The following is a 14,690-nucleotide window of genomic DNA, read 5'->3' as shown; positions in this document are numbered from 1 at the left end:
TCGTTTTCCGCCCAGAGGCGGCCTCCCTCCGGAGAAACCCTTTCCTGCCTCCCTAGGCCCTTGGGGACTACATCCCACCATCTTCGATGTGTTTGAATTTGTTGGATAGCAAGTATCCTCCCGGTTCTCCTTCGCGCTTTTGAAACAGAATAATGTGAAGAAGCGTTTGCAGACCGAGTCTGTTGTGCTGCGGTGACTTAGCTTCTCTCTTTAGCCCCACCCTGCCCTTCCTGCACCCCCCTTCCCACTTTGCTCTAAAGACGATGGCTCCTGGGGAGCCCCCGGCACATATTTAGAAAGTGCTGAGCAACTTGCCTGCTGTGACGAGCCCTGAACTCCATTAGAGGGAACTCAGAAGTGAGACATTTCCTGCCGGATGAAAATTCCAGCTTCGGGGAACAATGAGATGCTGATTTCTGATTTCTGAAGACAGCATCACCTCTAGTATCCCCCCGCCCCCACTTTACCCTGATGAACCAACAACCATGGAAGGTTGAGCAGCTCTGGTCACCTGAGAAGCAGAACCTGGCATCCCCATATTATCCAGCTGTCTGGGCCTGGAACAGGACGAGCGATGATGACATCCAGAAACCAGAAATCTGCAGACCAACATTGCAGGAATAAGCAGATTGCTGTGCACGAGGTAGGTAGGAAGTAGGTAGTGATTTTGACTTAGAAATATGCGGCTCCCCCCCCCCCCCGCCCCCATGAAACAAGAAGCCCACCTGGTCATGGATCTTATCACACCTCCTCACTCTGCCCCAAAGGGTAAATTGAACTAGGTAATTTGGAGTACTTTTCCCAGCTGTAAAGATTATCCCAAACCTGAGCGCATGTATGTCCCACCCGCAACAGGATGCAGAAAATAGTACATGGAATGAAAGGGAGCCCAGAGAACTCTCCCTTGAAATCTGGATTCCTAAACGTGTCCTGCATGCGTCTGGACATTGTACAGTCACAGAGTGGTCTTCCTGGGGAAGCGTAGGGAAGTCCCATCCAGGAAAGCACCAGATAATAATAAAAATGGACACCTTCACACTTCATAGCTTTTGCTAAGCCACCGGAGTACCTTGGAGACTGTCAAAGTCTAATCTTCAAGTATCTATGGAGATTAAATGGCAGAGATTTATTTAGGTTGTTAATGAGGAAATGGACAGTAAACTAGTTCAAGTGACAGTAGAAGAGACTGGTAAATGCATTATCAGTGGCGGAAAAAAAGAATGCTCAAATAATATTGCAAAATTGAGTGAAAAACTAGCTAATGTCCCACAGAACAGCAAAAAGTATAATCTTTGGGGTTATTTTCCAAAAGACAGAAACGAGTTGCATTTCTGCTGGACAAGAATCATTTGAAATTAATCAGTCTTCTGCAGGATAACATTTAACTTTATGGCGTCTAAGCCCTAGAGTAGCAATATCCGAGAAAATCGGTTGCCCCTTAGGTGGGCATGTTGAACATGCTCTAATATAATTTTGAAAGGGTATTCTGTAATCTTTTCGCCTTATTTTCAAGATTTGGATCATTTTTCTTCCCAGATCTAGCATCCTAATTCAATTCTTTGGTCTCTGCCTCCATTCAGTTGGCCGCATGATGGTCAAGACGTCTCATGGTACAAAAAGTTGCTTTTTATTAAAGCACAGGGACAGGACCCGTGGGCAGAAAGAGCTGCGCAGGGGTTGTGAGGAGTGACTGATTATATACTTTTTAGTTAGTGGGGGTGAGGGATAAGTAAGTCTCCAAGGACTTGGTGTGTGTTGAAAGTGAGATTTACAGGATCTTGGAGGGGTGGCAGTTGTCAAGATAGGGTTACCCTTTATTGTCTAATAAAGCATGAGTCATGAGAAGCTGTAGGCATGTCATGCTCTGCGTGTCTCCAATGCGCATCAGTGGGCCACGTGTTGTCAGATAATTCATTTTTGGTTACTTTCTGCCGGCCTTTGCTTTCCTCATCAGATCTTATTGAACATCTGCCCAATAGGTATGTTTTGAAAAGTGAGTTGTGTCCTCAATGGTAAGCGGTTATTTCCATAAAGAACTGTTGTGATGCTATTGAAACCACTCTGGTGATACTCAACCTGGAATGTTTCGCTAGATGTTGGTAGGCAGCTACAGAAGAAAGGAGAGAGTGGTTAGCTACTCTCCCCAACGCGCTAAGCTGTCATGATAGCAGACCTGCGACGAAATTCTGCACGTATATGATCATTTATTGGGAAGCAATAAATGATCAGAGATCAAATGATCAGAGATCAAATGATCGAAAGAGTCATCAGATCTGTTCTGTAAGTTCAGCAAAGTTCCTGTGTTTTTGTTGTTGTTTTCTTGCTTGTGTAGCTCCAAAACTACCTTTAAAAAACTGAGGTATAATTGACATACAACAGTGAGTTCATTTCAGATGTACAACATAATGATTCAATAGTTGTGTATATTGCAAAATGATCACCCCAATAAGTCTCGTGAACATCCGTTACCATACATAGGTGCAGTTTTTTTCCTTTGATAAGTACTTTGATGATTCCCTCTCTTAGCAACTTCCATATATGCAATGAAGAATTAACTATAGTCGCTATTCTGTACATTACATCCCCATGACTCATTTATTTTATAGCTGGAAATTTGTACCTTTGAACTTCCTTAACCCATTTTGCCCACCCCCACCTTCCACCTCTGTCAACCACCAACCTGATCCCCAGCCCGCCCCCCCAAAACTACTTTTCATGAAAAGTTAGCCTGAGGCATATGCAATAATTTTTCAGAGGCAGAATTCAGCCAAACTTCTATCAGAGTCAGGAAAACCAGAACAGACTACAGCTGCTTTAACTCTTATTATCTTCGGATGCTATCTCTTAAATATCTAATTCGCAGTTCTTGGGCACAACTAATTTACCTACTCAGACCACATTTCTGATATCCTAATTAATTAACATGGACAAATTTCGCTAAAGAAAACCAATTTTTAATATGTTAATCAGCAGAGCCTCTGGTGTTTGTCACAGATAAGACAAGTATTTTTAGCGGCCACTTCTGTACCGTAGGTTTCTGTTTATGATGCCAGCTCGCCATCCTCCAGAGTGTGATATCTGGGCAGTGGCCTGACCCTAGAATCATTTAAAATCATTAAAAACATTTTTTTCTTTAGCTTATTTATTTATTTTGAGAGAGAGAGAGAGAGAGAGAGAGAGAGAGAGAGAGAGAGCAGGATCGTAGGAAGGGGAGGGGCACTGAGAGAGAGGGGGAGAGGGAATCCCAAGCAGGCTTCGAGCTCTCGGTGCAGAGCCCGTCCAGGAGCTCGATCCCATGAACCATGAGATCGTGACCTGAGCTGAAATCAAGAGTCAGAATATCAAAACTCTGGAAATAATCTCAGAGTTTCTTCCAGGTCAAAAGATTCATTTAGAATTTGATTTGGGGAAGTTTGAGAAAAGTATCAAAAAAGATTTTAAAGCACTTGATCAAATAGGATCATAGGTCACTGTGAAGCAATACTTTGTTATCTATTTAATCCAAGTGTCAGCAAAAGATTTTAAAGGGAAATACAGGGGCTTACACACTTGTTAGCAAAAATCAGCTCTTCTAATATTGAGAAGGCTCTATTTTCCTCAGTAATCAAAGACCTGATAAACACAGGAAAATATTTTGGCAAAACATAGAATTTTCTAGGCAGATAACTTTAAATGATAAAAAAAAAAACCTTTTATGATCTCTTACCAAGAGCAGACCAATAGTTCAATAAACTTTGTCTTTTTAACAGACGAAAGAAAATTAAGTTCTAGTTTTATATCAGTGCACGGTTACTATGAAAGCTTAAGAAAAAAACAACAACCCTTTAACAAATTTATTCAATCTTATCCAGCTTGATCACATGCAAAATTCCTTTCCCAATGTTCCTTTTTCATAAACCTTCTACAACATTCTATGTCCGTTTTAGTTCATCCCTTGTTCTCTTTCCCATTCAGAAATAACCGGCTTTACTTTAGGACAAAAGTACACTCATTTCTCTCAACAAAAATGCACCTTCATTCCTCCTTCCTATTCTTACCCAAAACAAAAAACTAGAAAGCAAACCAAAAGACCCCAAACAAACAAACCCCACGAAACGCAAACACCCACATCATATTTTCCTTGCATGTACAATGTTGAACTATTTCTAGTAGCTTTCATTACATATATTGTTAGAATGCTTAACTTTTAGAAATCTTCATTTCTAGTGGAAACCAAACAGTAAGCAATTGTGAACCATTACACCAGCATTCTTTAGATTGGGAAATTTATGAATACGTTTCATAATTTCTAGAAGCATATGCCTTTTAAAACTTTCCAACGTAGCACCGACATATCTAAATATCTTTTAGTTTCTCTGTAATAAGAAGCCATGGGTAGATGAACCTATGTTCAATAAGTGATGCTTCAGTATTTTATCTTATTTGGAAATGATCTAGATGTTTAATGACTATCATCTCATTTAACTTAGCGAAAATCTAAGGTTTTAAGTTACCAAAAAGATTTTTTAATAGACATAAATATTGCCGAAAAACTTACTTATGTACTTCTCCCTTACGTCTACTTAATTCGCTTGCTCTTAATTCTGTTTAGGTTTAGTTATGAACATTTCACAAGACATTGAACAGCTAACCATCATTTTTAAGTTCTTTTTCTTGCCGACAAATTCTGTAACAGAGAAAACATGAGCTTGTTTGATTTGTGGTAAACCCAGATAGAATAAAAGTATTCTATTTCATGCTGGCAACTCTAAAGACGTCTCTTCCAGTTAAATCCACAAACTTCAGACAGCTTTTACTTATTATAGGTTGATCCTAGATCACGTGCACCGAAAAAACATCCAGGTTAAGTTTCTATTATATTTCTGATAATTTCGATAAGTGCTTTTCTTAATCCTCTTTTACAGATTAATTTTGCTAGTACTGTCTGGGGGGAGCAAACACCACATACATACTGATGAAGAAGGTACAGATTGATGCGGAGACCTTATTGTTCTAAAGTTTTAGGCCATGAGGCGTGTACAATGATGCAAAACTCACCAGTTCATAAGCGAATGGCTGGATCCAAACTCTTTTGGCAGATGGAATAAATTGAGGTTAACCGCTCAGATGGCGGTGACACTTTTTCTACTAATGTTTGTGGAGAGGACACCAAGGATTTGTATTCGTCCTTGACAAGTAACCTCACGGCGGCGGCTGTGGGTAGATGTTTGGCAAGGGGGCTCCCACAGCCATTTGTATTTTTAAAAGGCCTGCCGCCTGGCCCTGTTTTCCTTCAGTCTTAGGAACTGGGGATGATGTAGATAAGAGTTCTTGAAGAGGCTATAAGCCTTTTGAGATAAATAGGGGAGGTTTGGGCTGGTAGGCATGAACGGGTAGAGAACTTGAACTGCCTCTAGAACTGTTTCTCATTTTATAAGAGTTGTAAGATAAGGGCGATTGCTCTCAATGTGGCAAAGAACCGGGTCGTAACTTAAATGACATCACCAACCCGTGTCTCCGGCCTCATGACCCACCATTTGCTTCTTTCTGGGTACATAGTTCTAATTTTAATGGGGGGTGGGGGAGACTTTCAAGAATTCCTATCGGGCTCTGAACATCAGCTTCCAATCTGGCCAACGTTTTGGCCACAGATCTACTTAAAAGAAAATTCTTTTAAATATGCTGTCAGTCTTCAGCTTGAACAAACAGTAAATATTTCTGGCAGTATTGAATAACCCCCTCTGAATGTAAGTGGGGGCCCCAAAGAGGTTGCACAGGATACTACCTTCCCGAGATCCAGACCCACTCCCAAAGACAGCCAAAGAAAGAGCCAACAAGTCTCAAGCAGAGAGGCGGGAAGCCACAACTCCTCAGAACATAAAATAAGAATGAGGAAGGCAATAACCAATGGGTTTGGATTTGGAAAGGAGGGACAATGTGAAATTTTATTTTCCTTTTTCAACTGGGCACTATAGACAGAGATTCAGAAAAGCTGTTTCTGGTAAGAACTTTTTTTAACCATTTCTTTTACCTTCATTTACCATTTTTTAACCATTTTTTTTAACCTTCATTTACTTTTTTTTTTTTTTTTTTTTTACCATTTACCAATCAAAAACTGGCTTCCAGGATCCCCTCTGCAGACGCTGTTATCTACCGGAGATTCAGCTTGATTGTTGAAGCGAATAACGTATTTACCAGAAAATCCCTCAGTTTTGTCAGTTCTGGGAGGGGCCCAAGTGGGACCGTGGAAAGCAGATGTGGAGGTGTCCATAAGGTGATTAATTTGGCCGACTTTGGTTCATGGTCCTGTCAGTGCAGTTCAGACAGCAGATTAGTTGAGTGAGAACTCAAGTTAAGGAGGGTGAAGGGAGCAGTAAGAGTTATGTCAATCTTTTGAATCAGGTACCTCTTGTATCTTTTTCATTTTTTTTTTAAATTTTTTACTGAGAATACACTGAGGGTTGATGGGGGTGGGAGGGAGGGGAGGGGAGGTGAGGGGCATGAAGGAGGGCACCTGTTAGGATGAGCACTGGGTGTTGTATGGAAACCAATTTGACAATAAATTTAATATTAAAAAAACAATAAATTTTTTTAACATTTATTTATTTTTCAGGGAGAGAGAGCACAAGCAGGGGAGGGGCAGAGAGAGAGGGAGACACAGAATCCGAAGGAGGCTCCAGGCTCTGAGCTGCCAGCACAGAGCCCGACGCAGAGCTTGAACCCATGAACGGTAAGATCATGACCAGAGCAGAGCCGAAGTCGGCCGCTTAACCCACTGAGCCACCCAGGGACCCCATGTCTCTTTCGTTTTTTATCAGCTTTTCGGCAATGAAGCTGTTTTCTGGATTTTGAAGCCTTTGCTTGTAAGTGCCCTTCTTAAGTGATCTTATCCAGTTGGAACATTCCTCAGAGAGGTTTCTGTAATTCCACATTATTCAAAAGTTCACCCATTTCCCCAGAAAGGCACAAGAGCCGGGCCCCGGGACCAGGTAGACGGAACCGATCTTACCTCTGGATTCGCTAAGATGTCGTAGTTATGAGGACCCTGTCTTGTGATAGCCGTTGTAAAACACCAGCAGTCAATGTGTTTTCTCCCCTTTTGAACAGGGCGGGTGGCCGAAGGAAGCTCCAGAAAACAGAAACAAAAGAGTACTCATCGGGAAAAGTGACGCCTTTATAAAAACCAAGAGGACGAGGCTCTTAAATAGATTCCACCTGAAGCCTGGAGAGCTCGAAATGCAAGGAGAGCAGAGCTGGAGTGCAGGAGACAACTGACCTCACACTCCAGGCTTGGGAGAAAGCAGTGAGCTCAGTGGGCTCGGTGGGTGTTGGCACCTGTTTGCTCGCCAGCCCTGGAGCTGTGAGGGGTCTTCGCTGGATCCCACTTCTCCGACACCAAGGGACGGCGACCTCAAAAATCAAAACGGCTGGTTATTTTATTAGCAAAATGGGCTGATGTGGGGAAAGCCAGGAATCACAACGCAGGACCAGCAACCTGTGGAAACACCAGCGGCACGTCCGGAGAGACAAGGGGCAGGCTGGTTTCATCAGGTTTTAGGAGCAAACCGGGGAGAATTGATGTGCACAGAAGTTCACTGGAGAAGAACGAGAGTTTGAGGCCGCGGAGGTCTCTCCTTGGCTGCAAGCGTGGTTAGTGCGTCGTTTCTGGGCGCGGCGGGGTCCTCCTTGGTGGGGAGGAGGGGCGTGTTGCATTCTAAACTGGGGTTTCCTTTATTCACTTTCACACACACACACACACACACACACACACACACACGCCGTGCCCCTAGTGCAGCACTGGGGGCCAGGGCTTTGGGGAACACAGCCCCTGAGGGGGTATGTGTGCGTGTGTGCGTGTGTGTGTGCACCGTGCTTTGCGTGCTGACTACATATTGAAGGAACGGCAATAATTGCTCAGGCAAGAACGTCAGAGCCACGTGACAGGGCTGGTGGAATCGAAGGCTGGAAAGAATCTCTTTCCCACTTCCTGCAACACCCGAACAAGCCTCCGATTGCCCAGTACGGGGCCTCTCTTTAAAGCAAAAAGTAAATCTGCTCGTAGAAGCCTCGAGTGATTTGATGCTCTGATAACACGAAGGCAGAAGCGATCCCTAACACGAATCTAACGCTCCGCTCCTGGAGGAGGTGGTGCAGGGTGTACTTTCCCCACATCTCAGCGGGCACTCCGGCCGGGAGGCTGGTGGGAGGCCCTGCTGATCAGCACAAAGGGGCTGAGACTGGCGTAACCGAGCGTTAGAAATAGTTTCATATTTAACACCGTGTGGTCATTGGTCAAGAAGGAGCCGATGCAGAAGGAGAAAATGAAGTCCGCCCAATAAAAGAGAAGGAAACAGGCCATGAGGAGGAGGGCACTCCGCGTAGCTCTCGTCTCTGGGCTGGAATTTCTCTGGGATCTGGAGCTCCGCAGGTGGAGCACACTCTGGCGATGCTTGCACAGACGGAAAGCCATGTACCCGCTGCTCCAGCCCATGAGGCTCTGGGAGATGATGTCCCGCAGCGCCATGAGAGTCAGGAAGAGCCACCTGACGGTCAGCCCGGAGGGCAGCATATGGCAATAGGGGTGGGAGCCAGACGGTGTGATCCCGGACCCGTTCGTGCTCTGGGCGGCTGTGATGTAGGAGAGCAAGTTGGAGCTTATCAGGGAATTCAAGATCCAGAAGAGGAGGAGAGAGGGGAGCACTTGCCACGCGGTGTGGGGCTTGAGCTTTCTCCACGAGGAGGTCCTGGGGCTGATGGTGAGGGCCTGGACCACGCTGAGGAGACAGGTGGTGCACATTGAGAGGCCACGGGCCACTCTCCCCAGATAAAACACGGTTTTGCAAGTAGCAGTGCCCAGGCCGTTTCTGAGATGAAAAGATACGGTGATATCTTTGCTCCCTTTGGTACAAATAATGATCGTATTTGCAAAAGCCAGTTGGGCGAGGATAAGGTGTATGGGTTTTTTCTCGGGTCTCGTGAGAAAAGCGTACGCATGTCCCACAAATAGAAAGAGGTTCCCCACAATTCCGGGTCCAGTAAGAGAAAGCAAGGTTATTCCCCGGATGACCTTACTCCAAATCATCTTCTGACTTCACGCACAAAACTAGGAAGGACTTTGGAGAGACATGAAGAAGGGAAGATGACATAGTTTAGGTCCGGGGCTTTTCTGGGTCTACTCCAGCGAAAAGAGCCCTTTCGGTTCCGAAGTGTGTAGATGTATATGTTTCTGTCACTCGCATGTCTCCGGTCTCATTCTCCGCTCTCTCTTCTTTTTTCTCCTGTGTCCGTTGATATCAAGATGGTGATACCTATAATTTAAACATCCAGCCTAAACAGCTCTCGTGTAATCCACGCTAGAGCGTCCACCTGCCATTCCCAGAGGTCCTTCTATCCCTGTACACGTACCCCTCGTGTATCAAATGGCCGTGGCAATATGCTTCCCGGGCAACAGCTCAGCGAAGGGCCACAGCACTCAGTCAATTTCCAAGCCGTAACGCTGAGTATCATTTGGATGCCTCCTCCTTCACTACTCCTTCCCAATAAATGACCTCATTGTGAAGGACTGTGCTGGTGCTCCCTCCCCACCCCCCGCCCCGCCTCGCCACCCCCAGGTGCTCTTCCCCAGCACACTTACCGCTCTGATACTATGAATACTGGGCTAATAGTGGCAGTGTCTCCAAAGACTTGTACTTGGCTAAATGAGAGTGTTTACACAGGGGAGTCTAGTGGCTTGTTCATTTCCTCCAAGGGCGGTAGGAAAGCCTTTCCTCAAGGGGGGCTAACTCTGGTGACCTTGGTGTTCCGGATTTTCCAGATGGGCGGGATACCCCCGTGCCCCCCTCCCCGCCTGTGCTGGTCCCACTCTCCACTTCTCCTGCGGGCAAAATCAAAAAGCAAATCAAAATCAAAAATCCGGAAAATTCTCCCAGCAATTCATCAGAGGAAGAGATTTGGCCCCATGGGATCCAGCCAAAGGCGGACTCAGCCTCTTCCCCTTTGTCAAACGTGGTGATTTTCTCAATCAGAAATGCCCCCACCCTGCGGGCGTAGGTTCCACCACTGTCTCACGTTGTGATTTACAGAACCCGCTCATCACTCTCTCTGTTTATTCTCTTTCTACATCGTAGTCGAGATGAGATCTTGAAACATCAATCTTCCTTCTGCTTCACTTCTTGCAAACCGTACGTGGCTTCACCTGTCAACCTCCTTCTAAACGTGTGTGCCCTCCACAATCTGGCCTCCTGTCCTTCTCACCAAAATCACTTCTGAACTGCCTTCGCCCCTCCCCCACAAGTGTGCGTAAACTCCGATGCCGAGGCCCTCCTGCCCTCGGCCACCCTCTTCACCCAGCTCACTGCCGCCCGTCCGTCCCACAGCAGCTTGGAATTTTATCGTCTGGTGCCTTTGCCTGAATTTGCTGGGCCCCGCTGCCCTGGCCTGTTTACCCGTTTCTTTCCTTCACTGGGGAGCGGAGCACTTGAGAGGTGCTGTCTGCGCACTGAGTACCTACGGGACCCAGCTCGGTATCGGCTATCAACCGCTCAAAAAGTCGTTTATGAAAATAGGATGAAATGAGGCGTATGGTTATGCTTGTAAAACTGCCTGGTAATCGCACAGACGGGTTCCTGAGCCACTTTGGAGACATAGTTGAGATGGAGAAGTCCATCCACGTCGGATAGCACGTTCAGAAGGGACTTCAGTGTGTCCTCAGATGGGTAAGTGAGTTGAATGTCAGAGCCTCCCTTGATTTAGTGAATGACATCGGTCATCCTTTGGGGGACCTGTACATTATGATACATTTCTCCTTCCCCCATGTCTGTGTCTACCTACTTCTGCCTGGACTCCACCCCCCCCACCCCCGGCCTCGATACACCTCTCTACTCTCTGAAACACCGATAACAGATTTTGAAAGAAAGAATTTGTCTTGGCTTTTCTGAAGGGCATCCCATGTAGACTGGAAAAGCTGCACACATATATGATCTGGAGGGTACTGGAGACAGAGGTTACATATATATATATATATATATATATATATATATATATATATTTTAATAAGCTCTCACAAGCTTCTTTTTTCCTTAAAGATTAATTTATTTGTTCCCCTGCCTCAGTTAAGTCAACACAGCTTGCAGCTTCATAAATGAAAGGTACATTACATAATAGAGCTTTGGATGACAAGAACATTTGTTTAGTAATTCAAAAACACATTGTTAATGAATAGAATGAATGACTTAGGGGCGCCTGGGATGCTCAGTCGGTTGAGGGTCTGACTTCGGCTCGGGTCACGATCTCACGGTTCATGGGGTCAAGCCCTGCGTCGGGCTCTGGGCTGACAGCTCAGAGCCCGGAGCCTGCTTCAGATTCTGCGTCTCCCTCGCTCTCTGCCCCTCCTCCGCTCACACTCTGTCTCTCTGTCTCTCAAAAATAAATAAATGTTAAAAAAAATTTTTTAAGAAAACAATGAGCGTCTTAAGACTTTTTTTCTCCCCCCACACAAGAAGATCGGCTTTAACATTCTACAGGAGACTCAGATTTCTAATCTTTCCAAGCTCATTAGACTTTAATGGTCCCTTATCACTGTGGACATTGTCACTGAGTGGACGAAAGTCCAGCCACGCTGCACATTGATTAGGCAAAGACGTGAATGTCCTCCTCACCGCTTCTGCACAAACAGCTGTGAATCAGCTTTCACCCACTTCTTACTTGTATCATTTGCGAATGAACAAAATGCAGTCTGTGTGACTTTAGTTAAGTCAAGATTTGGCTCTGTTTTGTGTTTGTGTGCCTGTGTTTTGTAGAAAATGGTAGGGACACTTATGCACGTTCCAGATGCCGGAGAAGTACGGTTCCATCCGAGTAGGGCAACCGCTGGTCACAAGAACAAGCTTTGCGATCTGAGTTGACTACAGCCTTCCCAGCTCCTGTCTGGGTGACTTGGGGCATGTAATTTGGCCTCTCCAAGCCCAAGAACTCTCACCCATAAAAATTAGGGATGATCCTTTGCACTCTGTAGTTCAGGAGTAAACGAGCTCAGGATTTGGTGCTATGTCAGTGCCCAGAAAGTATTAAAGAATCATTTTCTAAAAATGACTATTAGTATTCCTATGTGTCCCCACACTTCAGAAAAAAAAATTCTTTATAATAATGTACTGTATCATTTGGGGGGGGGGCTGGAAAAGGAAAACATCAGAATAAATAAAATCTTAATAGAGCAGGCAAGCGTGCCCAGTGCCAAAAAGGCAGAAGGACGCCACAGCTAACGGGCACAGAGCCCCTCTGCCGGGAGGGGACGTGCACACGAGCTGAGAGAAAACTCCAGAGAGTCAGTGCGTGCGCGCACATCCGGGTGAGCCGCCCTGGGCGTCCATCTGACGACCCCTCCTCCTCCCCCTGTGAGGAAGGGGCAGTTTCAGGCACAGCGTGGACCTCCGGGCTCACCTCCTGTGCAGCACAGAGAAGCCGGTCTCCGGATGGGCTGGGAGGCGGCCAGCTGTCCTTCCCCCTGGGTCCCTGCCGCTCCTGCCGCACAACCGACCCAGCAGAGCGGCTCCGACTCTCCTCTCCTCTCGCCCCCGCCCGGCCCCGCCCTGCCCCCCAAAGGCCTGTGTCCAAAGCCAAGGCCGGCGCCCACCCGTGGCCGCCAGGGGTACCCACCTCCTCAGATGCACGGGGGCTCTGCTCGGGGAGAGGGTGTTCTGGCCGCAGCGCCAGCCGGGCCCTGTTATACCTCCCCGGGTCCCCGTGCCCCTGGCTCAGGCGCTGAGGTCACGATGTCAGTGTCAAGGGCTCCTTGTGCACCAGGTGGGTCCCCGGGGCCCACTTCTCCCCTCTCCCTGATGCTCTGTAATTTGCGGAGCCGGGAACCGTCCTCACGCAATTGGAGTAAACACACTGCAGGCTGAGCGCTGCTGCAGCTGGGGCCCTGGTGGGGGGGGGGCCCGGGGTCCCCGGACTTCATTAGGGCCTCCTGCCACCCCCACCCCCGCCCCACTGGCCGCCACAGCCCAGGAACAGACACCTGAGAATCACAAGTGCTCACTTCGTGAATAGTTTAAACTGCAGCCACACGACAACAGAAGATCATTGAGGGGCAGGGTCAGAATCCCCACTGCCACCCCCCCACCTCGTGATAGGTGGGGTCCAGAAGGGAGCAGGAGGGGGACTCCTGGGGTGCTGGCTTCCTGATCTGGGGGCTGGTCGTGGGCTCTGGGTCAGTCCATACAGCTCACTGAGGTGCTCCCTTCTGAGTGGGTTCATTTCTTTTTCAAGTTTGCCTCCAAATGGCGTCTGTGGCCCAGAAGGTCAGGTCCTGCGGTCATGGCCCAGACCCGGGTCTGAGTGTAACACTTATTATTTTGCTTTAATTTTTCTTTCTCTAGTAATGCTCATCCTCATGAGTGTGAAATGGTATGCTAGGATGCTTTTTATTTACTTTTCCCTGTTGCTGAGTGATGTTGAGCCTCTTTTCGTGCTTATTGGCCATTTGTGTGTCTTCTTTGGAGAAATGTCCATCTTTTCTTTTTTTCTTTTTTTTAACATTTATTTATTTTGGAGACAGAGAGAGACAGAGCACGAACGGGGGAGGGTCAGAGAGAGAGGGAGAAACAGAATCCGAAACAGGCTCCAGACTCTGAGCTGTCAGCACAGACCGCGAGATCATGACCTGAGCCGAAGTCAGATGCCCAACCGACTGAGCCACCCAGGCGCCCCAATGTCCATCTTTGTTGTCTATGTTTTTGAAGTCACATCCAAGAAATCATTGCAAAAACCAGTGTCATGGAGTTTTGTCTTATTTTTTTTTTTTGGTAAGCTTTATAGTTTTAGCCCTTAAAGTTAGGTCTTAGGTCCATTTTGAGTTAATTTTTGTTTGTGGTGTGAGATAAGAGTCTCATTTCCTTCTTTTGCATGCGGATATCCAGTGTTCCCAACACCATTTGCTGAAAAAACTGTCCTTTCCCCATTGAATGATCTTGGCACTCTTGTTGGAAATCTTTTGACCAAGTATGTGGAAGTGTGAGGGTTAAATTGTACTTTTAGTACTCAAAGGCAGCCCATCTGGAGCTCAGAATAAGAATCTTGATGGGACTAAGCGGCTGGCCCCTCTGCACTCTTGCCCAGAAACCTTGGCAATGATCTCGTCCCTCTGCTCTGATCTTACAGACATTCCCTTACAGGACCCTGATATCAGCATGTTTTCAAACGGCAGTAATTTTGTATCTCAAGGGCAAAAGGATGCCAGCGCTGCAGTGATGACAGACCCTTCCCCCAGAAACTTCAGCCCAGCACACAGAGCTCATCGCACTAACAAAAGCCCTAAAACTTGGAAGAAACAAGTCAAAAGTGCCTTGGAGCTACCGATCTTGACAGAGCCCTTGCTTCCACCGGAGCCCAGTTACACTCCTAAAGATTTGCAGTGAATTTCAAGAAAAGGGGGAAGTAAGATGCCGGGACAAAAGTGGCTTCAGGATCCTGAAGGTAAGATACTCTTCTCCGTGGCACTCGGGTGGCGGGAGTGCTGGAGAAAAGAGAGACGCTCTCCTGCTCCAGGAACTTGTAAATCCGGGACCGTTTCAGACCTGAACCCACAAAATCCTTGGAGGAAGACAATGGCTTTCTTTGTTGAATTGGATGAATGCTGTGAATGGAACATCCCTGCCCATCTGCTGAGCTTTTCATGACTCTAGGACACAGGTGGCTCAGATGGACAATCC

The 14,690-nt window shown here is 46.6% G+C and overlaps 1 protein-coding gene across 1 annotated transcript; it reads right to left on the bottom strand.

Annotated features, from left to right (window-relative positions):
- Positions 1-8,152: 8,152 nt before the first annotated feature.
- Positions 8,153-9,076, bottom strand: LOC131515259 (putative vomeronasal receptor-like protein 4). The gene has a single exon (XM_058736007.1). It carries the CDS (start codon positions 9,059-9,061, stop codon positions 8,153-8,155), a length of 909 nt encoding a protein of 302 aa, XP_058591990.1. The 5' UTR covers positions 9,062-9,076.
- Between the last annotated feature and the right edge of the window lie 5,614 nt (positions 9,077-14,690).

The sequence above is a fragment of the Neofelis nebulosa genome, chromosome 6 (assembly GCF_028018385.1).
Source record: "Neofelis nebulosa isolate mNeoNeb1 chromosome 6, mNeoNeb1.pri, whole genome shotgun sequence".
NCBI classification, from domain to species: Eukaryota; Metazoa; Chordata; class Mammalia; order Carnivora; family Felidae; genus Neofelis; species Neofelis nebulosa.
This window is presented reverse-complemented; position numbering and strand designations above follow the sequence as displayed.

Coding starts and splice junctions, on each gene's coding strand:
- LOC131515259 (XM_058736007.1), bottom strand. CDS start 9,061: ATGATTTGGAGTAAGGTCATCCGGGGAATAACCTTGCTTTCTCTTACT.